Source organism: Ammodytes marinus, assembly GCF_949987685.1.
Source record: "Ammodytes marinus genome assembly, chromosome: 6".
NCBI lineage: Eukaryota > Metazoa > Chordata > Actinopteri > Uranoscopiformes > Ammodytidae > Ammodytes > Ammodytes marinus.
Genome location: NC_137235.1, coordinates 32,065,676 through 32,089,580, shown reverse-complemented (window position 1 = coordinate 32,089,580; position 23,905 = coordinate 32,065,676). Strand labels below are relative to the sequence as shown.

General features: G+C 40.4%; 1 protein-coding gene across 1 annotated transcript in view; it reads left to right on the top strand.

The window, feature by feature from the left end:
* glra3 (glycine receptor, alpha 3) overlaps window positions 1-20,068 on the top strand; it is a gene marked incomplete at both ends in the record, with an annotated part of 79,455 nt that extends 59,387 nt beyond the window's left edge. Inside the window, 5 exons of the mRNA XM_080028910.1 lie at window positions 12,429-12,566; window positions 13,425-13,639; window positions 16,705-16,854; window positions 18,090-18,221; window positions 19,730-20,068. Of these exons, the coding sequence (XP_079885036.1) occupies window positions 12,429-12,566; window positions 13,425-13,639; window positions 16,705-16,854; window positions 18,090-18,221; window positions 19,730-20,068 (974 nt within the window). The remainder of the gene's footprint in view (window positions 1-12,428; window positions 12,567-13,424; window positions 13,640-16,704; window positions 16,855-18,089; window positions 18,222-19,729) is intronic.
* Window positions 20,069-23,905: the final 3,837 nt, after the last annotated feature.

The window sequence follows — 23,905 nt, the reverse complement described above, 5'->3', positions numbered from 1 at the left end:
AATGAATTTGCCTCCTTCTTTACTGAGAAAATTCACAAAATTAGACAAGCTGTCACTGCATCAATACCAAGTTCAACATATGTGTTCCCTCTTAAAATCAATTCAAATGCAATGACAGAATTTTATCTTATAAACCACAAAAACCTGGAGGACATTATACAACACCTGAACTCCTCAACCTGCTGCCTTGACATTCTGCCCACAGGCTTCTTTAAAACTGTTTTTAGCTGTATGGCCTCAGATGTTCTACAAATTGTCAACATGTCCCTTCAGACAGGTGTATTCCCACAGGCCCTGAAAACAGCAGTCATCAAGCCACTCCTAAAAAAGAACTATCTAGATACATCACTCATGAAAAATTATAGGCCCATATCTAACCTACCATTTTTAAGTAAAATCATTGAAAAAGCTGTTTATCAACAGCTAAATAACTACTTAGCAAAGAACAACTGCTTTGTCTTTACACTGGCTTCCTGTCACTCAAAGAATTGATTTCAAAATACTCAGTGTGTTTCCATGGCACAACTAGATTGGATTAAGACATAGACTCAACAAAAATATAAACGCAACACTTTTGTTTTTGCTCCCATTTTTCATGAGATGGACTTAAAGATCTAAAATTCATTCCAGATACACAATATTACCATTTCTCTCAAACATTGTTCACAAATCTGTCTAAATGTGTGATAGTGAGCACTTCTGCTTTGCTGAGATAATCCATCCCACCTCACAGGTGTGCCACATCAAGATGCTGATCTGACATCATGATTAGTGCACAGGTGTGCCTTAGACTGTCCACAATAAAAGGCCACCCTGAAATGTGCAGTTTTGTCTCACAGCAAGATGCCACAAGCATTGAGGGAGCGTGCAATTGGCATGCTGACAGCAGGAATGTCAACCAGATCTGTTGCTCGTGCATTGAATGTTCATTTCTCCACCATAAGCCGTCTCCAAAGGCGTTTCAGAGAATATGGCAGTACATCCAACCGGCCTCACAACCGCAGACCACGTGTAACCACACCAGCCCAGGACCTCCACATCCAGCAGGTTCACCTCCAAGATCGTCTGAGACCAGCCACTGAGACAGCTGCTGAAACAATTGGTTTGCATAACCAAACAATTTCTGCACAAACTGTCAGAAACCGTCTCAGGGAAGCTCAACTGCATGCTCGTCGTCCTCATCGGGGTCTTGACCTGACTCCAGCTCGTCGCCGTAACAGACTTGAGTGGGCAAATGCTCACATTCGATGGCGTCTGGCACGTTGGAGAGGTGTTCTCTTCACGGATGAATCTCGGTTTACATTGTTCAGGGCATATGGCAGACAGCGTGTGTGGCGTTGTGTGGGTGAGCGCTTTGCTGATGTCAATGTTGTGGATCGAGTGGCCCATGGTGGTGGTGGGGTTATGGTATGGGCAGGCATCTGTTATGGACGAAGAACACAGGTGCATTTTATTGATGGCATTTTGAATGCACAGAGATACCGTGATGAGATCCTGAGGCCCATTGTTGTGCCATACATCCATGAACATCACCTCACGTTTCAGCAAGATAATGCACGGCCCCATGTTGCAAGGATCTGTACACAATTCTTGGAAGCTGAAAATGTCCCAGTTCTTGCATGGCCAGCATACTCACCGGACATGTCACCCATTGAGCATGTTTGGGATGTGCTTGACCGGCATATACGACAGCGTGCACCACTTCCCACTAATATCCAGCAACTTCGCACAGCCATTGAAGAGGAGTGGACCAACATTCCACAGGCCACAATTGACAATCTGATAAACTCTATGCGAAGAAGATGTGTTGCACTGCATGAGGCAAATGGTGGTCACACCAGATACTGACTGGTTCTGAGTCCCCAGACACCCAATAAAGCAAGAAAATGCACATTTCAGAGTGGCCTTTTATTGTGGACAGTCTAAGGCACACCTGTGCACTAATCATGATGTCTGGGGCCGTATTCACAAAACATTTTATCTTAGCGCTAAGAGTACTCCTAAGGAGCACTAAAAGTTCTTAGTAAGGAGTAATTTCTTAAAACCTATTCACAAAGCTGATAAGACCAACTTTTACTAAGGAATGGGAGGGACTCCTTAGCTAAGACTAGAGGGCGGTGTTGACCCTGTTGCTATGGATGATGTCATGTTCATACCTTCTATGCCCACAGTGATTGGCTGAGAGGGAATGAGAGCTAAGAGTGAGTTTATGATAGAACCACTGTGGGAGATATCCATATCGTGTCGCTGTATTAAAGTGAAGAGTTTTTATATACAATTAATGACAAGTGACACTGATTTAACATGAAACCAAGATACTGCAGGGTTTCCCACACATTCGTTCACAATTAACCTATTCATTTAAAGGTCACATATTATGCTAAATGCACTTTTTAAATGTGTTCTAACATATCCATGGGTCTACGGTGTGCCTAGAGACTGCCAAAATATTTTAAAAAATAACAATCTCTCCTGTTCTCACTCTCCCCCTTTCTGAAACCCCCACCCCTCCCCCCAATATACTCCAGTCAGAATTTTCCCCTTTTCTGACCTCACAAACTGGAAAGCCAGAAGCTTCCACTGTGCAGCCCACACCCCTATTTCTTATTGGTCCACGGCCCTGACAGACAGAGGGCGAGGCGTATCTGGCTTCGCTTCCGGACAGGGGGCGGGGGGAGCTCAAAGATTGTATATTTACGAGGGGAGCTGCAGCTCTTTTTAAAAAATAGGCCATTGTGAGATTAGCTGAACATCAGCATAGTACAATAAATTATCTGAAAGTTTTTTTCAGCAAACAATTAAAGAAAAACGTATTAGGGACCACTAAGACCATATAATATGGTGTATAATAGAACCGAAAAGTGTATAATATGGGAGCTTTAAAATTTTACAATGATTTGAATCGGAAAAAATATCCTCATTGAACAGCTGCACGCCATGCACTCTCACTGTATTTCCCTCAACGGCGGACTATGCAGCAATAGTCAGACAGCGACAAACCTGGAAATTCACCATTTAGAAACAACTGGCGAAATCGTAAAGTCCTAAATCAGCACGTTAGGACCTACTCTTAGCCTTAAAATGTTTTGTGAATACGGCCCCAGATCAGCATCTTGATGTGGCACACCTGTGAGGTGGGATGGATTATCTCAGCAAAGCAGAATTGCTCACTATCACACATTTAGACAGATTTGTGAACAATGTTTGAGAGAAATGGTAATATTGTGTATCTGGAATGAATTTTAGATCTTTAAGTCCATCTCATGAAAAATGGGAGCAAAAACAAAAGTGTTGCGTTTATATTTTTGTTGAGGGTATATCGAACGGACCGTGTCACTTGTCTGAGTATACATGGCCTTTCAGGAATCGGATAAATGTCCGATGCATGGCTGTCTCCACTATGCTAGGTGGCGCTGTAGCCCTTTCAACCATGCTTTCAACAAGTGGTTAAAGAGCCACGTCCGGTTCCCTTCCGGCAATAACCCATGGTGTAGCCTATAACGCGCAGGCACACAAGCACAGAACGAGAAGTCCGATATGCGATATCCGATCCCTGTATACATGCAGAGAGAATGCCGACAATGAACGAGTTATCTAGGTGTTCTTATCCGACTTCTCTTGTCCGTTATTGTGCCGATTTGTGTGCGAAGTAGATCGGATAAAGGTGTTTACATGCAGTTTAAAAGTCCTGTTGAAGTATTATTCGTTTAGTTACCCGATTATGAGTCTGCATGTTGGTTTATAAAGCACTAAATGGTTTAGGGCCAAAATACATTACTGATCTGCTGATACGTTATGAACCGTCCAGAGCCCTTAGGTCGTCTTGGACAGGTCTACTTACAGTCCCTAGAGTTAGGACTAAACAAGGAGAAGCAGCTTTTAGTTATTATGCACCAAAAATCTGGAACAAACTCCCACAAAACTTGAGGTCTGCTGCAACTCTCAGTTCTTTTAAATCGAGTCTGAACACTTTTTTAATTTCCATTTTAACCTGCAATTTTTATTTTATTTGCTTCTTTTATTCTCTTTTAAATGTTTTATAATGTGTTTTATGTATTCTAATCGTGCCCCTGTAAAGCACTTTGAGTGGCCTTGTGTCTGAATTGTGCTATATAAATAAACTTGCCTTGCCTTTGTAACGGTTGGGTCTGGAGGACACAGGCGCGGAGACAGTATAAGTAAAAGATGATTTATTTCAGGAGAAACCAGCAGGGTGTTAGGACCGTGATCCGGGGAGGGAAACAGGCTGGCATGGGGGTCCAGGGAGAGAGCAACGGGGCAAGTCCAGGGGGCTGAGTGGAAGCAGGCTAAAGCAGGCAGGCAGGAGGGGTCCGAGGAGTAGTGCTGGAGAGCTAGGGCTGGAGCTGGTGGCTGGACTCAGGCCGGGAGAACTGTGGCAGAGAAACAGGGGTTAACCAGGAAAAAATGCAAAAAAAAGCGGAGCTGCAAACAGGTGAGCTAGAGAGAGAACTGACTGTATGAAAACAGAAGCTACAATCTGGCAGTGTCTGGAAGGTAGGACCGGGTATATGTAGAGCAGTTGATGATGATTGAAGGCAGCTGTGAATGTAGGTAATTGACTACAGCACACCTGACTCCAACCCTGCAATTAGACCAGCACACAGACAAGGGTGAAAGGGAAAACACACACAAGGCCAAGGGGCCCAAGCGGGATCATGACAGCCTTGCCTTTAACTTCTCATAAACAATGTATACATCAAAACGTAGACAAATCTGTCACCTGTCAGGGGCCTATTGCATAAAACTAGGATAAGGGATTAACCTAGGATTTTTCGGTTATCCTGGCTTGCGTTAGCCATGATCCGGTTGCATAAAAGCGGAGGGACATAAATTACCCTGGAGATTTATCCTTTACGTTTAGCCTGGTCCCGACCAGGCTAAACGTAAAGGATAAACTTATTCTGTTGCCTGACTGGCTCAGTCAGCTGTCACTCCGATCTGAAGGTGTTTAACAGTTATTCCATGATCTTCTGTGTAATGCTTAAGTTTCAATAACCTGTTTTAAAGTACCATATAAAAGACTGCATTGTCATTTAGTTAAATAGTTATTTTTTTATTATTTAACCTGAACCATTTATAATTAACTTAATTATAATTACATTAAGATGAAATTATATAAATTATAATAATTTATGTGATAGTCTGTTCATATTGCGGGCTATATTTATACAATTGATTATCGATGGTAGATGACGTTGCAAATGTGGGTCAAATAAATTCACTTTGTACTTATAACTATATCGAGGTGCATCTAAAACGAAATTAAATATCAATGAAAGTTTCCTTTTTTCTGTAATTTAATTCAAAAAGTGAAACTTAAATATGTTCTAGATTCATTACACATTAAGTGAAATTAATCTAGAATAAACATACTTTTCAGAAGGTCGACATTTCTGATTGGTTGTATGCAATATTCTAATATTTTGAGATACTTATTCCATGATCAATCAATCATCCAAAAAGAAGGCCTGACATATTTCACTTTGTGTAATGAAAGTTTAACTTTTTGAATGGACTTTCCATGATATTCTATTTTTTAAATGCACCTGCAGACTGCTCACTGTCAACTATTTTATCATAAAACAATGCAGGGACATCAAGATTAGTTGGCAGAGATGACATCCCCTGAGTCATGCTTGTGTATTTGTTATTTATACCTGTACTCCTAGTGGGGCCTCTTGGACCAGATCAATATTGTAAATAAGAAACTGTTCTTAATGTTTTATCTGGAAAAATAAAGGTTAAATAATAAATAAATAAAATAAAATACAATGAACTGCCCCCTGACTTACGGTTTAAACTAGCAAGGCATTGTGGGAAAATGGGCCGTCTTTTACATTTTTACATCAGTAAATCTGTGTTCGATCTCTGGGTCTACTTCTGAAAGCTGTGGGCTGGCTCTTAACAGAATGACTTACACCTGGCTTGACAAAGCGGCCCCTTTACATCCTGGATTGGCGTTTATGCAACTGACTAATCCAAAATGCCCAGGCTAGACTTTGTCAATGCTGGCTTTATCAATCATCCTGGATATCTTAATACTACTTTTATGCAATAGGCCCCCGCTCATATGCCTACCCTAGCTGTCAGACCTACAGCATTTGAACAGTGTGCCTTAAAGCACAGAGAAAACGCCTCTAGTCCCCCATAGACTATAATGTTATTTTAACGTCTTACAGACTTTGCCAAATACACAAATTCGATGTTTTTGAAACTGTCTTTTCTCTGCCATTTTTAGCTCTATCCACATGAATCCTACATGTACACCTTCAGCAAAGCCTTGTGGTGCTCGCAGTTCAAAATGTCAACAATGTGACACAGAATTTAAGCCTTGGTGTTTTGTTCGATTAGTCGTTCTGCAGTTATCTCCTACAATGACTAAGCGTGTTTAGGTCCAAAATGGACTAAATGCATATTCAGCACTAATTTGAAGTTACATTGACATGTATGCATATTCAGCACTATGTTGAGGTTGGTTACATTGACATTTATGCTTTAACAGCACTATTATGAGGTTACATTGACAAGTATGCATATTCAGCACTATATTGAGGTTACGTATGCATTGTCAGTACATTTTTGCAGTTGACATGACTTTAATGCATTTTCAGCACATGTTTGCAGTTACTTTGACATGTATGCACATTTAGCACTATTTTGATGTTACATAGACATTTATGCATTGTCAGCACATTTGTGCAGTTACTTTGATATTTATGCATATTCAGCACTATTATTCAGCACCTTTAACATTTCTGCATTTTTATCACTATTTTGCAGCTCCTTTTCAGCACTATTTTTCATTTCACATTTTCAAACTTTTTCATATATCAATACTCCTTCAGCTATCCAGTTTAGGGTCAGCTTTTTCAGCTTCCAGCATTCACACATATTTTCTTCTGAAAATGCTTTTTCTAGATTTACTTTTAATCTTGCATGTTATTTTTCCTCCATCTATACGTACTATACATTATACTAAATTACACTGAGTACCATTGTCCTTCCCATTCAACTTGCCCCTCATGCCAACAGTATTAGAGCAGAAAAATGACTATATCCATTAGGAGGAAAGAGAAAGTCATGGTAAACAATGCTGATAGGCTTACTATGACTAATTCATCCTCTGTCCAATCACTAGTTTTGCCTGGGGACAGGGGTCAGATAACACTTGGACAGATTATTTGTCTTCATTGGTGGTTTTTATTCTGCTGGAGCCCACTGGCCACAGGCATTACCATACATAGATGTAGCTGTTTTGTTTTTCTATATTTCTATATGTAACAGATTATTAATGTTGTCTCTGATGTCATGCAGCAGAGAACTCAGGAAACAAAAGACACGCACATACAGACTGCAGAATGCAAGAGAGGATGAGGGCAGATTATTCCAGTCATGAAATAATGCATTTGCCTCGATTCAACTCTCATCTCTAGTTACATTTTGTGTCCCATTTTCTATAGATATAAATGTGTAGTATTTCATTGAATTGTGATTTGCAGATCACATAGAAGTATTTTTGAGTCGCTGCAGTTTTGTGTGACCAGCAGAAGTGGAAAGTGCTCTGACATGACATTCATAGACACTGTTACCTCCAGGGGCAATTGTAAGATAAAAAAAAACATCCACAGCGTAAACAAAGAAGCCTGAATGTTTGTGTGGAAGTCTGAGGGCATGTCCTCCTCTGTTTTGTTTTGTTTTCTGATTTTTCTTATTTTTTTTTCAACATGCATACACATAGACTTTTCACACGCTTTTAGCTGAACCTTATGAGGCAAGATTAACTGAATGTTTTTGTATATGGCTGTAGGCTTGTACCAGCGTGTACCAGCTGGTCTCTGCATTTGCCACAAAAAAAGCCCTATTGCACTGACTTCATGCATTTCAATGTGGCTTCCATGAAGTTTGTTTCTTTTCTTTCTCTTTCCAAAGCATGGTCATCACGTTTGGTAGATGGATTATAATAATTTAACTGAAGGACAAGGACTTAAGTCTGTTTGGGTAATTGAAAATGTTAATGAGAATAGTTATTGAATTATCTGTTTACATTGTGATTTCATCATTTTGCTTTTATTCCATTATTTTTATACCCAGAACAATGTTTGACAAAAGTTTATTTCATGATTTATGCATCCAGTTTCCTGTTCCTTACCCTCCCTGGACATACTCTAGCTTTTTAAGTCTTTTGTCATTTGACTTGTGTGCATTTAACTGCAGTGATTGCATATTGCACTGTGAACTTTGTCAAAACGTTTGTTAGAGCATCAGTGAGGCTGACAGCACCAGTGCACTTACTGACTTACTCAATTAGGACTGCAGCGTTTCGCTGAGCTGCTGACAGTGGTGGAATATGATTAAGGACATTTACTCAAGTGCTGTACATATATACAATTGTGTTGTAGTTTTCTTCAGTTTTTCTATTTAATGTTGCTTTATAGTTGAGCCAGGGGGGAAGTAGTGCGACCCCTTGATTCTGGAAATCCATAGAAGAAATTGGTCATGTGACCACATATTTTTAAAGAACCATCCATTTGACTCATCCTGTAAAGAAGGGAGACACATGGAATGAGATGTAAGCACATTTAAATTAAAAAAACTGGTTTTTGCCTTTCAAAGTAAAATTTTTATGATCAAGGATTTTTGACCCGTGTTTTGGTGCTTTAGTATGCAACACTTGAGTCTATACAGTTAGCACAAAAAAGCCGTAAACTGCTGCATCATGCTAGTTTTTCCAAAATGCTGGGGTTGGGGTGATTTGTGCCAAAGAGTTGTGCCGGTGGCATGGCTGTATACGCTGGTCACCAAAAAGAAAGTGATTGTCTACAGTAGCTCAGAAGAGACTGACATAACTCATAAGGGTTCAGATGGCCAGAATGATGTTGATGATGATGCTAAACGAATGGGGGCGAATAGGCCACCTTTTTCATTGCTCTGATTGGTCGTAGTGCTAGCCAATAGCTTGCAGTGGTATTTTGAAATGCATGTGTCGGTGCCGCCCCTTGAGTTTGGAAGGTCTAGGCCAGACTCTACAGTATATCGTTCTAGATGTATTCCCAGGCTGACTTTATAATTCTACACATCTTCATTTTTAAAGGGGGGATATTGTGTTTGTGTGGGTTTTACTGCACTACATTTTTTGGTAACACTTTATAATAACTATCCGTTGTAACTCGTTAATAGATCATTAGTAAACTCTTAATGAATGATTATTAATGATTTGTTAAGTGTTTGTTAGCGGTTTGTTAAGGATTTATAACAATGGTAGATAGTTAATAGCTTAATAATTGAATCAGTTCATCTGGGAGGTAATCCGAGATACCGACGAGGCTAAAATAGGCTATAGACTATACACAGTGCATGGGCAACTGAGGGCAGCCCCATTTTCAAATATTTTTAAATAAACTCAATACACACTGTGCATGCCATGGACTTGAACGTGACGTGATCAGTTAAGCTATTAACTATCTACCATTGTTATAAATCCTTAACAAACTGCTAACAAACACTTAACAAATCATTAATAATCATTAATTAAGAGTTTACTAATGATCTATTAACAAGTTACAACGGATAGTTATTATAAAGTGTTACCCATTTTTCTGGAGTAGGGGAGAGTGGAATGAGTTGTGCAATTTTCTACTCAAAGTGACTTTAAAGTGTGTATATTTCAGGATGTGGTGCATCCCTGGCAACAATAACTTTGGATCTAAAATAAACTGTTTAAGAAATATAGCTTTCGGAAAAAAAGTGGTCTCGTGGCACAACTTACCCCCGGTGTGGGGTAAGATGTGCATTTGGAGAGAATACGTTTGGGTAAATTGTGCCATTGATATATATCTCATAAACTGTAATGCTATATAAAAGCAAGACAAATCCATTAGAAAATTACAAATTTAAGGTTTATTTAAAGTGAATAAACAAAATATTTTACAAAGATTTGAAGGTAATTTTTCTTAAACAAGGCCTAGCAGGTCTAGGTGGTTTTACCTGCAAAGCTCACAATGACAAAGTCACCACTCATCATCATCATTATGGCAATCTGAACTCTCATCAGCGGTGTTGTTAAGTGGAATGGAGATCAAATCAAATCAAATCAGTTTTATTTGTATAGCCCAAAATCACAAACACATTGGTCTCAGTGGGCTTTACATTTCATACAATATGATATACGATACAATATGATACAATATGACACCCTGCCTTTACACCCTTAGCTCGGCTGAGAAAAAACTCCCAGTAAAAACCCTTTACCGGGAATAAAAAAATTGAAGAAATCTCAGGGAGAGTCGACAGAGTAAGGGATCCCTCTCCCAGGACGGACATGCTGCAATAGAAGTCATAAGTAGAGAAAGTCACGAAGGAATTTGATCATTGACCAGGTGATTACATGGTAGTACTAAGTAAAGTGTGAATAGTGTGGATGCAGGAAGACTTCAGATGCTGCCAGAGGATCCACACCGTCTCGTCTCCACCAGGGAAAACTAAGGTTTCCATCGCCGGGATTACATCCCACGTCTCCAGGTGGCATCCTTAACCACTGCAACATCTTTCGCGTTGATGGTCCATTCTCAGATGTTACCGGAGGGGGGACCAGATCCACACCGTCTCGTCACGACCAGGGAAAACTGGAAGAGGACAGACAGGCAACCAGTGAGCAAAGCAAAAAGTAATTTAAAGATTGAACAAGCAAGCGAGTAGAAAGAGTACTATCCTGATGGACGGTGAATCAGTGCTGATGTGAGGCAATAGCAGGCGGGGAGCATCCGTTCCTAGGACAGCTGATTCCGCACAGAACTCGGAGTCAGTCGAGTAGCATGGAGAGTGCTTTGTAGACAGAGGGAGAGAACCCCCGGGGCAACGCTCAGCCAATCATGGAAGATAGACAGAGGAGAACAAATGTCAGAGAAATGGTATCAGTTATGCAATTAGCGTCGGCAGGACAATTTTTCAGTGGGAGGACAACCGGTACTCAGGCCCAGACAAACCGAGACCGAGGCAGCTCCTCAGGCTGTTAATAATAACGCTATAACAATGGTAAACAATATGAGCACAATTAACATTAAATTACATTGATTTACACTCTACCGTTCACCACCGACACACAATCGGCGCCAGCCCCCCAGACCCAGAGCCTGCCCCCCAGCACCCCGCCCCCAGAGAGCACACCCCAGTGCGGCACTAATCCCGAGGAGGACCGGGGCCATAGATAGAGAATAGAGTATAGAATAGAGAAATAGCCAAATGCACCGCTGCCACGAGGAGCAACCACAGCCGAAACCCCCGGAGGGGCGGCCCGTACAGCCCACTCGGGCCCCCCGGACCGGCCATGCCCAGCCCATGAGGCAAGGCCAGAGGCGCCAGGCACAAAGGGCGCGACGCATCCGCCGCCGCCATCGGCATACCCAGAGCTAGGACCAGCCGGAGGAGCACCGACGCCGGGCAGCGAAACACAGACGCCAACAGTGACGCCACAGAGCGGACCGCCAGGCAGGGACAAATGATTAAAAACAGTTTAAAAACAGTTAAAAACAGTTTTTAAATGTCAGTCTCTTCTGCACTACTGTAGACAATCACTTTCTTTTTGGTGACCGGTGTATACACCCCAGGAGGACCTTTGGCACAAATCACCCCAACCCCAGCATTTTGTGAAAACTAGCATGATGCAGCAGTTTAGGGCTAACATTGTGCTAACTGTCTAGAGTCATAGTGTATCATACTAAAGCACTAAAACATGTGTAAAATGTTTTCAAACTTGTCTATAATTGTTCAGACACAATCATCAAAAAACCTTGATCATAGAAATTTTACTTTAAAAAAAAAAAATTTGGCTTAAATGTGCTTACCTCTCATTCCATGTGTCTCCCGTCTTTACAGGATGAGTCAAATGGATGGCTCTTCAAAAATATGTGGTCACATGACCAATTTCTGCTATGGTTTTCTGGAAGCAAGGGGTGGTACTACTTCCCCCTGGCACAAGTCACCCCACTCTCCCCTACTCTTGCTGTCAAAATTCCTTTTTTTCTTGATAAGCAAAGTACAGAATTAAGGGTATGGCCTTAATTTTTTCACCAAAATCCCTTTTGTCAAAAAATCAGCCAATAACTCCTCATGATCAGCTACCTGTCTATACAGTCTGTGCGCTGAAAGAAAATCAAGTTTTAATACACAGCCTAAACAGACATGTTGCTAGCTACATGCCCCCATTGTTTACATACCAGTTTACAGAGCCTGGTATTAACATAAAGCAGCACCAAGCCCTCAGTGAGACTAATTGTTGCTTGATAAATCTAAATAATTGACAATATTTCAAAATGTCAGAGAATCATGAAGCCTCTGCTAAACATTTTAAACTTCTATGATTTCTGCTCCATGTCCTTTATGCAAATTGTCCTATGGTTTGTTTTTTTCAGTTGGTTATACCATGAACGACCTGATCTTTGAGTGGCAGGCCGGAGGACCAGTCCAAATAGCTGAAGGGCTCACGCTCCCACAATTCATTCTCAAAGAAGAATCAGACCTCAGATACTGCACCAAGCACTACAACACAGGTAATACAAACACACACACACACACACACACACACACACTGCTGTAAGCAACACAACACAGGACACTAGCACACAAGGTGAAACAGTTGTCATATTCCATTTATCATTTTTGTGCTGCTGGGATCAAGTCCAGACAAAAATCAGCTACTGTGGTAGCAGACAAACATGCTCCATTCAGAAGACTACGAATTAAGGACAGACATACTGCCAGGTTCTTTTATGATCTATCTGCAATAATTACTGAGAAGAACTCAGCATGGGCCAAAGCTAGAAAAACTAAGATGGATTTTGTTTACGCAATTAAGAAATAGATGCACTTTTATGATTAGGGAAGCAAAATCTGCATATTATTTAAATGTGTTGCACTTGCTGAGTGCTGGTAAACCAGCTAAATTCTGGAAAACAATGAAATCAATGACAAATAAATCGGCCCCTGCACTTTCCACACAGGTTTTGTCTGACTATGATCCAAAAAATGGTAGAAACCAGGTAAAAATTTGGAGTGCTTTTAACTAATTTTATTAATGCTGGATTCTTATTTGATAGAGTCAACCCCAGGGATACTGCCCCTACGGGCCAGCATTATAAAGCTAACAACTGTCAATTGAATAATCAGTGCACAATAGACCGAAAGAGCGCTTGTTGTAGTCCATTTTTGTGCTTCATGTAGAAAGCCGTGTCACTGGGTTTACCGGTGGTGACACCAGCTCGATAGATGAGTCGGCTGAGCCTGATCAAGACAAAATTACCCAATCTGCACTGACATATCGGCTCGCCGGTCGATCAGGGCACCTCTAGTCGTAATGCATCATGTACAAATGAGTGAATATTAACTAGCGTGTCTCTGCCTTGTTTCAGGTAAATTTACTTGTATTGAGGTGCGGTTCCACTTAGAGCGTCAGATGGGCTACTACCTGATCCAGATGTACATCCCCTCTCTGCTGATCGTCATCCTGTCCTGGGTCTCCTTCTGGATCAACATGGATGCTGCCCCGGCCAGAGTGGCCCTGGGCATCACCACTGTCCTGACCATGACAACACAGAGCTCAGGGTCCAGGACTTCACTGCCCAAGGTCTGTTTCTGTATCCATCAACTGAAATGTTCCTTTATTCTCTTCACCAGGATGCACCAGAATGCTTCAATTACATGTTTAAACCACAAAAAATTGGGGGGGCAACCCCTTCTCTTGTTGCCCCCCCACCCCCCCTTTTGGCTTGCAAGACTCCCCTAATAGTATGGTAACTGCATGTAGCACTCTTCTGGGTTGTTTGAAAGCCGGTCTTGAAAACAAACATTACAACTAGGGCTGTCAAATTAACGCGTTAATTTCGATTAATTAATCACAGAAAAATTAACGCGATTAAAAAAATTAACGCAGATTAATCACACTTCTATATTGCCCTTTGACCCGGTGCAAAAGAGGTGAGGCGATAGCGGAGCTGCACCTGTAGCTTGCGGACACGGCCCGCACGGGATTAAAGAGTAAAGAAAGAAGCAGGTGAAAGGGGCCGAGGGCTCTATGGATGTGTTATGGGCTGCTCCGGCCACATAAGCATGAAGGTAGGAATATGTCTTATGTTATTCTCCGCAGTGTCTGTGCATTATTGATTTAGTGGGTGCCTAATTAACAATGTAGGTTCAAAACAGTATCTCTCAATCTTCCACCGTGTCTCACTTTTGTTTGCTGCGATCGACACCCGCCCCCTCTCACTCTTCCTAGCATATGCCTGTCTTTTTTCCTCCTTTGTGTGTGTGTGTGTGTGTGTCTGTGTGTGTCATATATATATATATATATATATGAATCGGCATAGGCATGCGGACCGCACCTGTGGCAGTGCAGCGTTGTCTGTTGTGGGAGATAGACAGAGATAGTCGTCATTTAGCCTGGTTTTATTTTTTTTCGGCGCTAGTAGTTCCTAAATTTACGAGAGACGGGGGAGAGAGAGAGCGAGAGAGAGACGAACGGTAGCTACAGTTGTTTATAAACAGGCATAAAAGTGTCATAAGTATGCGATTAATTTAGATTAATTAATCACAGAGCCTGTAATTAATTAGATTATTTTTTTTAATCGCTTGACAGCCCTAATTACAACGGATACTAACATGATTTGGGGAATTGGGATTATAAATAATCTTTTCATTGGTTATACAGCATATCACATGCCATTCATTCAGGTTTGCGATGTCTACCTCACTCTAGGTCTGTGTCCCACCTTGGCCACCCCAGTCAAAATGTCCTGGAAATGCCACTGCTTTTGAAACTACCAAGAAGATATCTTAACAGTTTTAATCATAGCTGTTTTAGCTACTGCTATTCATCAAGAAACATATGATTTCAGTTTTTGCTACTAGTATTCCTATTTGGCCTCCCATGATGTCAACTGGAAGTTTAATGTCGCTAAGCAGGCAGTTAGCTGCCCCATTTTAATTAATTGTAATTGTTTTTAATATCCTTTACATGTTGGTGAAAGGTCATGCTGCATTAGCTGCAAGCAGTTCCTGTTTGTACTGTGACAATGGATGCACAGATTTTCCATCCGGTTGAAATGGTTAAACTCATAAGCCTTGGTTACATATTTAGGAGGAAATACTGTATTTATACATGCGTGACAAAGTGATGAGAGTGTGTGTCTGTGGCATGGTTAATTTATTCCCTCTACTGAGACTAGAAATGCGTCTTTTTGTCCTTCTTTATTATTGGTGGATGTTTTGCATGGACAGGCCTAAGTATATGTTGATTATATATACAATATGCATCCACTAGAGCGTGTGTGAACAAGAGCCCTTCAGTCTTGTTTCTGGTATCTTGTATGCATGAGGAACAATCCGACATGGAGCACTTTGTTACATAAGCCTTATTAGCCCAGCCATCTCTCTCACACATACTATACACATACACCTCAACACTGGGTGTTTCAGCGGTTAGAAGGTTTGTCACGTTACCATTGTGCCAGAACTTTACTATGTATGTTACGAGTAAGTCATATATTAATGAAGGATGAAGGATACATGGTTTTGACATCATCATCAGTGGCAGTACAGCAGCTGTGAATCCTAAATAAATATTTACTGTGATTATATGAAAATATGTCAGCATAAGGTCGGGTAAGGGATCCTGGAGAATGTTTGTTGACAAATCACTTTTTGTCAAAATCAATTAAAGCCACTACGAGTAACATTGCACGTTGGCGGCCCCTTTGGACAAAAGCGGTAGTATTTTTTACGACGCCAGCTGTCGTGAAGCTGTTTTCTAGCTCGTGAAGGGCGTGAGAGATTCAAATGATCAGGAAGCAATATAGTGCATGTCCGTGTGTTGAAAGTGTGAGGGCACCGGACTCTTTTCGGCTCCGTGAGAGTGGTTAGTGTCACAGCATCAACTAATGCCAGTCAGTGCTACACACACCTGATTGCAATGAGTTGATGCAGTGTCACCTCTCACGGAGCTGAAAGATTCCGTGTCCTCACACAAAGCGAATGAACGTGATGAGGCAGTTAGTATGGATCACGATGAGGTAATGTGTTTATGTTGTTGTAAATAATGACTATTTCGGATGAATAATGGTCATCTGATGATGGTGAAGCAAAGTAAACTTTGTTTTAGTAGGCTACCGCTCATTCATTTAGGAGTAAACACTGCAGACTAGTCCCGTGAAATTGTGTATACGTTGCTTGGCAACGCCCTCCTGCCATCTGCCCTTTTAGCTTTTCTTCATTGCATTCTCTTTTTTTTCTTTGATGGTTCAGCCCCGTTATCAGTCATTATGACGACAAATAACTGTCTCAAACAAAGCTCCCGCTCCCCTTCCCTCACCTGGAGGGATAGGCTACTCAAATCGCGTTACTGCGCCACACTGAAATCTGCGACCAATACGAATATGTGACCATAGAGCCTGCACGCGTGAACCGAAAATCGGACTGGGTGTGCGACCAGACCAAACGCAGTAATAAAAACTAAATAAAAAAAGTATTTCTTTGCACTGATGGTCTCGTTTGCTGTTAAAGGTAATTTATGATTATGAGAGGAAACATGAGGCTGTTTAAAAGATATTTAAATGTTACTCGTAGCCGCTTTAATATCTCCTCACAATCTGCTAAATATTCACTTATTTTGTGTGGGTGTATGTGTGTACACTACAGGTCTCCTATGTTAAGGCAATAGACATCTGGATGGCAGTGTGTCTTCTCTTCGTCTTCTCTGCTCTGTTGGAGTACGCTGCCGTCAACTTTGTGTCCAGGCAACATAAAGAGCTGCTGAGATTCAGACGGCCTCACAAGAGCAAGAGCAAGGTACTGAAAAAACTATAATGAACCACAATGCATAATCACATACTTAAAGGTACACTGTGCATGTTACTTAAGGTGTGTCAGAGAAGTGAAAAACTGTATTTTATTGTTCTCTCAACCTTGGCTTGAGGCTGTCACCTTGTGGGGACATGTTGCTACTGCAGTTTGTTCCTCAGAGGAATAGTATTGGATGAGAGAGAGGAAGGAGCTATTGAAGCCAACCTCAGACCTAATATGTGAAAGTAAATATAAAGTGGCAAAGCATCTGGCTGTGCATGAACCACCACATCTCACTGACTGTAGTAGTGCATGATACAGCATGGCCGTAACGTCATGTGGTTTTATTATTCTTAAATTCACAGTTGTGTGCTAGAAAGCCATCCAGACAGAGGATGAGCCTGTTGTCAATGCATGGTTATGATCTCTGTGGGTTGGGGATCAACTCAGAATTCAGTCCACTCACATAAACAACATTTACTTGAAAGGAAACTGCTGATCAAACATTTCAGCATGGGTTAGTCTCCCTAACCTCATCTAAAAATAGAATCACATTTCAGAAAATTAAATACATGTTTTTTCTTCTATTAGTTTACAGATTTGTATGTGACTTTTTATCTGTGTAAATTACTGATAGTCTGATTTGACATAATGCCAGCTGGATAAAGCTTGCTATGTCTTGTCATAATGTAAGACATATAGGCCTAATGATCACATTAATTCAATTTAAATGGGTTTAAAAGAAATACAGTACATCATATGATATATTTCCCCCCATATTATTGTCCTTCTATCTAGTCAGGAAGCAGGTCTTGTTGAATTGTGTCAACATAAGTTATATATATTGTTAGTGCTAAGGGGCTTGGCTGGTACCCCTCACAATCTATGATCATCTTTTTTACAGAATGAAACATAAACACAAACACATAAAACCCCATGAAAGGGAAACTAATGGCCTATATGGATAGACAGTTAAATGGGATGCAACTTAGTAACACAGGCTGCTATTAATAGCATCTTTACCTGACAATGTGGTGTTAGTGGTATCTGTTGTTGCATAGAGGTAACTGAAATGTTCAGTATGATAATTTCAACCCACCCAAACACAATCTAATTGACAGCACACGTGGGTTGACTGAATGTTTGGGTGCCCCAACCTTGTATTGTTGGATGCCATCAGTTTTTTTTTTTTTTGGTTTGTGTGTGTTGATTACTGGTGTGTGCATGCTGTGGACTGGTAGAACAGTGGAGGTGCAGTTGACCCAGAGGAGCTAGCTGAGTCCCTCCGTCGTGTTAACATTGACAACAACGGCCTCAAAGCAACACACCCTCTGTATGGATCTATGAGCAACTTCTACAACAGCTACCACAGGGTAATGGAGCGTGTGTGTGCATGCGTGCATGCATGCATGCATGCTTGTGTGCATGGCTTTGCATGTATTTGTGCATGTTACATTTGCATGATACAAACAGTGTGTTATTTTAAGTCATTTTAATATTCATCATGGTTTTTAACAGTCTGTTAAAAAGGAAAAATTGTGGAGGACACATACAGTATGTGCAGTGCCCGTAGGAAGCAGCTATTAACTTATGCATGCTTAAATGTAACCTGTCTATGACAGTGGGACACAGAAACAGATGTAGCCTAAACAAAGGCAGTGTCACACAGTCATTGAACTGGCTGTCGCATCGCTCGTCAAAGTCATTTTTGGTCTTTCTGTAATAAGATGGATGGATGCAACGTTAGCAAGGAGAATGGATTATGTGTATTTGCCAGCTACAGATTAAGTTAACTTTAAAAGGTAAGAGTTTGGATAACCGTCAAATAACGTTAATGTGTCAATAGCAGTCAGCTGTGACACACAGTGTGTGTGTGTGACATGCTAACTGAAATTAGCATCAATGTGTAGTGGTAGTGTTTAACTATACATTAACTGCATTGCTGTGAAAATAGCGTAAAGTGCAATCTTTAACACTAAAGCGGACAGGTTTGAGGGTTGTTGATGTATGTGATAAGGTTTAAAAACGTTTTGCTTGGAAAGTTGGGTGCATTGAATGAGGAAGTAACAACAGGCTGTCTACTGTTTGTGTCCCGCTCGTCAATGCAAGTTTTGGTCACAGCAGCCAATCAAATCAGAGGGAGGCGGGGCTTTGTCGGGGATTACTTCATGCTCCGTGCTCACTGTGGCCTTCAGTGTGCGCACGTATTCGCCGCCAGCATGATATTAATATGATAACTTTTACATATTTGGTCCAAAAAACTTTAAAATCAATGATGCACACCTTCGTGCCGTGCGCAAGCCATATCCGGAAGCTCAGGCCGATCTGACTAAAAGTCAGAGAGATATGCGAGTCACAGACAGACAGACAGACAGACAGATGTTTCTTGCTTTATAGATAGATAGATAGATAGATAGATAGATAGATAGATAGATAGATGCTTTATAGATAGATGAATTATATGTAGTATACATGTCTTTGGAAGTGTGTACAAAAAAATGTGTTTATTAAGTGTGTATGTGTGCATGTACTGTTTGTATATACATTACATTGGGTGACTATCTGATTGTTCAAACTTTGACTAAGCCCCTAAAATCGTTTTATATATTTTCACATACTGTCATAACAATGTCTGGCTGTTGTTTTGTATTTTCTTTTCCTTTTTTGGTAGGGTGTCCATGGGGTGGGTTATGTGGGGTGTATGTTTTGATGTTTGTTTGAGTGAACATAATATTTTCTGCACAAATCAATTTCATGTTCATAAACAATAGAGAATATCAATGAAAGCTTCATTCAGGGCCTATGCAATCATTTTAGACAATGCTAAATAAGGCTTGTATGTGATGTGTGCCCCCCCCCCTTCCTCATTGTCCCCCAACAGGAAGGGGAAGTTCACGAGAGCAGAGCGACCTCCAGCGCTGCTGTGAGCTCCACTCCCAACAGCAAGGAGAGAAAGGCTAGTGCCAACAACACTGTGTCTGTGGTGAACACCCCGGGAGCCACAGCTAACACTACCCACAATGCACCTGGAGCACCCGCAGACAAAGGGAGGAAGAGCACCGAAGAAATGAGGAAGTTATTTATCGACAGAGCCAAAAAGATTGACACTGTGTCGAGGGCCGGCTTTCCTCTGGCCTTTCTTTTCTTCAATATATTCTACTGGGTTCTTTATAAGATTCTTCGATATGAAGATATAATTAAAAGGGATAGCGGTGGGTGATATGGGTGATATATTCCTCCAGTGCTCCTCGTTTCAAATGATTTCCATTGGTGAACGAGGAAAATTGATTTTTATTTATTTTGTTTTTCATTTATATTGTTTTGAGTGTTAGTTGGCCGGCCCTATTTTCAAAATATTTTAGTGTACAAAACAACACAAAACGGACAAAATAAAGTTTAACAAAAGAAAGTATTTTGATGCAAGTGCAATAAACTACAGTAGCCTGAGTGTTGTGTCAAAACAGCACATGCTGACACCTGACACCTCCATCTTCTCCACAGCCCAACTGAACATTTCTCTCCTTTCTCCCGAGCAGATGGACATTTTCTGGAATATAAGTGTCAAACTATTTGAAAGCAGATTATAAGAGTATGTATAAGAAGGGGAGATGACAGAGATTACTCTCGGTTAGTATGATAGACTCCAGGTGAACGCAACGTGCTCTCCACTTGGAAAGTCAGGTAAACAGGAAGCACTCAGGCTTACTTCAGACACACTCGCAACGAGCCAAGGATGGTTAAAAAGACTTTTATAGTTATTGCATATAAGATTAGAAAAAAAAGTAGTCCGGTTTACAGTATAACGTTCTGTTAATGAGTAATTAGTCAGAGATACGGACTGAGCATTATGCGGTTAGATTCACTAGTACTTTAGTACTGCTGCTTTGGTGTGTACTTTATATATTTACTTAAATTATATTTATTTTATTTGCTGCCCTTCTTATTTTCAGTTGGTGACTTACTTATTTTGTTTGTAACTACAGCCCATGCTTATTTAATTTCTGTTTGGCAGGGAAAAGGTGTTTTAACCCTAGACTTAACTTAGTAGAAATGTCCTGAGTCTGAAGGTAAATACCTGTATCAGTTCTCACAGACAATCAACAGAAACACAAAAAGATTATTTTTTAAAACTATCAAATCAAAGAGTACAAATGCTGCAATGGATGTTGATTATAGGTGATGTGGTGGCAAGAAAACAATGTAATGATAAATGTGACAGGGTGACTCAAAGAGAGCGCTTTAAACCACAATCCTCATGCACAAAAAGCAACAAGCTTTAAATCCAACCACTTCTATGCAAAATGTATTTTTACTTTTATTAATAACTGGAGCACAGGTAATCTCCACCAAACACAAGTGACTATCAGACAATGTGTGTTACTTTTTTATTGAGTATATGCTCACTGGCAAAGCTTTTGGAAGCCTATGTTGTATTGGGTTTACAGTATTATTTAGTTAACAGCATATCAGTCAATTTGGAGTGACTGATTGAAATGATGCCTATGTACAGTATGTGTATGTAAATGCAGCTGGAGAAGCAGAGCTGAGATCTGATTGCTTCTGGTCTTATTAGAACCATAGTCTTCACTGTTTGAGAAATGTGGAAAAATATCAAAACAGATCCAAAGGTAGCTCTTGAGTTTAGTGAGCTCATATCCACTTAGCATTATACTAAAGCAATACTGTATATTTAAGACTTCCTGTTGGTACACTGACAGCATTTCAGACATTTGTGTGTCATTGAGTGCATCTATTCCAAGAACTGTCATTTATTCTTTTAACTTTTACCACTCCTTGTGCAGGGATGTTTCATTATTAAAGTGTGAAGTGCAATCAAATGAGAACAGTGTTCTATAATGCTTATACAACTTGCATACTTGAACTGTAATAGGTGGAGATTACATTATTTATATTTATTTTTTACATTATTTATATACAAACCAAGTATATGTGTGAATGTGTATGATTGCTGTATGTTTGAGGTGGTGGTCGGAGGGGCCGTTGGCGCTGAATGGCAGCCTCACTTCCGTCAGTCTGCCCCAGGGCAGCTGTGGCTACTCTCGTAGTTTACCACCACCAGTATGACTGTGTGTGAATGAATGGAACCTGGAACCTTGTAAAGCGCTTTGAGTCACAGAGAAATAAAGCGCTATATAAATCCAATCAATTATTACATGTGTTTTCCTATCAGCTGTCCAAATCAGCTGATAATACAACTTTCATACTGTTTGTGTTAAACATTGGACAAACATTGTTCTACAAGGCTTGCTGTGCTGCACTACTCTATTGTGTGTGTGTGTGTGTGTGTGTGTGTGTGTGTGTGTGTGTGTGTGTGTGTGTGTGTGTGTGTGTGTGTGTGTGTGTGTGTGTGTGTGTGTGTGTGTGTGTGTGTGTGTTGTTCGAGACCGTAATTTGTGCTTTACATATTTGAAACATTAAGTGCAGTCAGTGGTCTCGCAGGTTTAGCCCATTTCCCTTAAAGCAACATTTAATTTCCTGCCAAATGTTTTCTCAAGCGTGCTGTAGTGTTTGAGTTCTGTCAGCTTGAGTGGTGAAACAATTTTCAAACTTTCACAGCGATAATAGTGATTGGATCATTGTGAAACCATGCAAAACCAACAGTACTGTAAGACCAATTGTAATTCCTGATGTGTGACAGAAATGAATTGTTTCCTTTCACACAGTTGGCACTGACCCAGGATCCACATTAAGTCTTGAGCCACCTCATGGCTTAAGTTGCTCTGTGCAGTTCTAACTGATTACTGATCAGTGTTTGTAGTTAGCCAGTCTAGAACTAAACTCAACTATGGTGATTTCCAAAAAGTACAGTTGGTGCATGACCTCGATCAACACACACACCCGCGCACATATGAGCATGAACCAGACTTTAGGGGACCAATTGTTTTTGTTGCATGTTTTATCCTATTTACTATTTCAAAGCCGCTCTTTATGTCGTCATCATGCAATATGTAAATCAATAAAAGTAGACATCATGTTAACTGTGCTCAGTTATCTAACCCCAAATAACTGTCACCTCCTCTTTCAGCATGCTTTCTAAAGATGTCTGAATGGACTCAAACTAAAACACATGTAAAAACACAAGTGTGGTCCTGAAAGAGTTCAATGATTGACAGGACACCTTTCACCATTCAAAGATGGCCGACGATAAGGACTGTTTCCTGGGCAGTGAGCCTGTTAACATGAAGCCTCAGTGTAAACTCACTGTTATTTACATCAAAGTTTCCCCCATAAATATTTTCATGGTTATAATGTTAACAACTTCTTGCTGTTTCCATTAATCAAGACAATGGCATCTTGTATTGCCAAGTACTGTACAATACTGTAATGTCATAGTAAACTCTCAGTTAATATGTATATCAGCAATCATTGTACTATTCACTTACTAGAAGGAAACAGTTAAAAATGTATTGGGTTTGGAATTTTACTGTCACCTTCATTTTTTTGTAAATCTGTGTGCAAACCCAATCAAGCAGATTTTCAATGTGCATTGACTTTTTTTGTACTGCACTTTTTTTCGTCGTTTCCATTGTGAACAAACTAAACACATTCAAAACCTTCCCAGGATTCCTGATAAGCCCTACTATAAACACCGGTTTGTGTTTAGGGATCTGGGAAAAAGAAGCAGACTGTGATGACTTATTTTCTATTTTTTATATGAACTTATTGGTTCCTAAATAGACGGGGTATTTGTACACTTGCTTGACATATCCCATGTCATTTAGCATTTGGAAAATGTTGATGTTTCTTTTGTGTTTTAATGCAGATTATTACCACACAACAGCAATGCAACTATCTCAAACAGGTTTAACGCTGATTTAAATGTATTTAAGAGTATTTAAATTAATGCAAATCAATAGCTGTCTGGAAGGAAAACTACATTTTTGTGGTAATGGTTGAGAGTTGTTCAAGGTCTATGCTTTGCTTTTAAAGTCCGACATTACTCCAGCGTGGTTCTTGATATATTGGAGGGACATTTTATGGCTACTTTCAAACTGTAGGCAGAACTGGACAAATATAATTGTTTGGCACTATACAG